The sequence below is a fragment of the Salpingoeca rosetta genome (assembly GCF_000188695.1).
Source record: "Salpingoeca rosetta unplaced genomic scaffold supercont1.1, whole genome shotgun sequence".
Taxonomy (NCBI): Eukaryota; class Choanoflagellata; order Craspedida; family Salpingoecidae; genus Salpingoeca; species Salpingoeca rosetta.
Window position 1 is genome coordinate 2,570,455 of NW_004457740.1, and position 2,830 is coordinate 2,573,284.

Consider the following 2,830-nt stretch of genomic DNA (forward strand, 5'->3'; position numbering starts at 1 on the left):
GTGTGTGTGTGTGTGTGTGTGTGTGTGTGTGTGTGTGTGTGTGTGTGTGTGTGTGTGTGCATGTGTGCGTGCGTGGCAGAGCGTTGCATGTGTGCACACGCTTGCTTAAGGACCCGCTCGTCCCCCTCCCGCCCCCCACCTCCCTTTCTCATAGTCGCTGTGCTTCACTGCAATTTACGTGTCTCTCTTGCTGCTTTGCAGACATATCGTGTACCATCACTTGACTTCGGAGCTGTCATCGGGGCAGACCAAGACCATCAAGTGCAACTACAAGAAGCAAACCACTATCATCCCCCACAAGCCCATCACCCAGCTCACGGTGCGAATGCTGTGCTTTGCGGCACTCACTGTCGTGGGCATGCTATTCCCTATTCCGCTGCCTTGCATGAATGCGTGCACAATTCGACTGCCCATTGGCTTGCGTGCTCTTGCCCAGCGTCATCATGCCCCCTTTGAACCTCAACTTGCCTACCCAACTGTAGGTGGCTCCACGGCAGCGCAAGCTGCTGGTGCTGTCAGAGTCCTGCCTGTACATCCTCTTCATGGACAATCTCAACCACATGGAATCCCACAAGCATGTGCAGCTCAAAGTCAGTGTGCATGTGTGTGCAGTGTGTGTGCAGTGGTGCTTAGTTTACTGTGTTGCCAGCTGTCCATGCCACTGTATTGATTCGCTGTCCACCTGCATCTCACGCCATGCCGTATTCGTGTGTTTGTTCAACTGCAGAACGTCAGCCGATTCTGCGTCGATCGCTCGCACGACCCAACAGAGGACGGCGTTTTCGAGGTGTCTGCAAGTGGAGCATGTATGCGTGTGTGTCTGTGCGTGTGTGTGTGTGTGTGTGTCTGTGTCTGTGTCTGTGTCTGTGTCTGTGTGTCTGTGTGTGTGCGTGTGTGTCTGTGTCTGTGTGTCTGTGTGTACCTGTCTGCCTGCCTGCCTGCCTGTCTCCACACCAACTTAACCCTCCCCCCCCCCGCCTCCGTTTCGCTTCCGCAGATCACAGTGGTGTTCAAGAAAGGGGCCATCAAGTCGTATGAGCTCGTGGGCAATGTCCTCACACCAAACAAGCGTCTCAAGGAATTCAGAGAGGCGCAGGTGCGTTTCGCGCGTGAAAGTTCACTCGCACATGACTAATGCGAGTGTTTGGGTGATGGTGGAGATGAGGGGAGGTGGGTATGTAGAGTGATAGTGGGTAGAATGAGTGACAGGGCGAAGTTACGATGAAGTACCTTTACTTACCACAACCCTTGACCACCATCACTCACCCCCCCCCCAACAAAAACACCTTCTTCTCACCCCCCCCCCAAAAAAAAAAACCTGTTGGCTGTAGGAGATCCTCGACATGGAGCGGGAAGGGCGGGCGCTGCTTGTCGCCCAGCGCGACGCGTATTACCGCATTGACCTGCTCACCACCAGCAAGAAGCACATCACCAACGTCGGCACCGCCACCCCGCGCGTCAAGTGGCTCCAGCAGAACGAGGTCTCCACAGAGGAGGAGGAGGAGGAGGAGGGCTGCACAAAGTGCTTGGTGTGTCTGTCTGTCTGTGCCTGCGTGTCTTTGTCTGCGCGCGCGCGCGCGTGTGTGTGTGTGTGTCTGTATGTGTGTGCATGTGAGCAGCTGTTCGCGCATCCTTCCCGTGTCCTCGAACCAGTGCTCACATCATCCTTCCCACCAACGCCACCGCCCGCCAGTTCCTTGTTGTTCACGGCGCTGGTGCGCAGGCGCTGGCCATCTGCATCCAGGCCAACGGAGAACCGCTGCGAAGCCCCATGCAGTGGGTGGAGGGGCCCACGTCCATCGCCTTCACGTACCCTTATGTCGTTGGCATGTATCCCTCTGTTGGCACCCTCTCCGTCTTCTCCATCCTCGACCTCGCGCCCGTGCAAGTGTTCGACTGCAAGGTACCACACTTACTCACTCACACACAAAGAGGCATACCATGTGATGCGCACACAGAGTTACCGTGCGCACAGACACACACACTCACACACACACACACACACACACACACACACACACACACACACACACACACACACACACACACACACACACACACACACACACACACACACACATTGCACTGCTGCACGGACCAGAGTCGAGATGGGGCCATGCGTGTATGAGAGTATGTTCGACGGTCTGTCAGTGTTTCCAAATTTGCACGCATGCTTCACTCGCGTGCTATCTCCTCACAAGCTGACCCCCCCCCCCACCGCTCCCTTGGTGACACGTTTGCCGGCGCGTGCCGCATGTCCGTTCGCAGGAGCCGACAATGCTGTTTGACGTCGCGGACGGGCAGATTCTCGTTGCTCGCGGCCGCTCCGTTCTCCTCCTCGCCCTCACCTCCTTCCATGCTCAGGTGTGCCGATTTTGTTTTGTGTGTGTGTGTGTGTGTGTGTGTGTGCTTGTGCATATGCGTGTGTGCGTGTGTGCATGTCTGTCTGTCTGTCTGTCTGTCTGTCTGTCTGTCTGTCTGTCTGTCTGTCTCTCCGTGTGCGTGCGTGTGTGGCTTTTTCCGCTACCCTCACGTGTACATGACTCTGTGCCACCACCAGATCTCCCACCTCATCAGCGAGGGACTGGTTGACGAGGCATTGACACTCATGGAGGTACGTCCCAGCACCAACCTGCTGTGGCACTCCCTCTCACGCCCATGTCACTGCTGTCACTGCCCCTCTCGCGACACCACTGCGGCTGCTGCCGTTGCTATTTGCTTGAGCTCACGCGTGCTTGATGGTGAATGTGTGTGTGTGTGTGTGTGTGTGTGTGTGTGTGTGTGTGTGTGTGTGTGTGTGTGTGTGTGTGTGTGTGTGCGACGACGACGG

At 56.4% G+C, this 2,830-nt stretch overlaps 1 protein-coding gene across 1 annotated transcript in view; it reads left to right on the forward strand.

Moving 5' to 3' along the window:
- Positions 1 to 2,830, forward strand: part of PTSG_00567 (uncharacterized protein) — an 8,550-nt gene that overhangs the window by 701 nt on the left and 5,019 nt on the right. The window contains exons 2-9 of the mRNA XM_004999056.1: positions 202 to 319; positions 483 to 590; positions 728 to 787; positions 998 to 1,096; positions 1,332 to 1,481; positions 1,694 to 1,903; positions 2,269 to 2,364; positions 2,561 to 2,614. Coding sequence (XP_004999113.1) covers positions 202 to 319; positions 483 to 590; positions 728 to 787; positions 998 to 1,096; positions 1,332 to 1,481; positions 1,694 to 1,903; positions 2,269 to 2,364; positions 2,561 to 2,614 — 895 coding nt within the window. The remainder of the gene's footprint in view (positions 1 to 201; positions 320 to 482; positions 591 to 727; positions 788 to 997; positions 1,097 to 1,331; positions 1,482 to 1,693; positions 1,904 to 2,268; positions 2,365 to 2,560; positions 2,615 to 2,830) is intronic.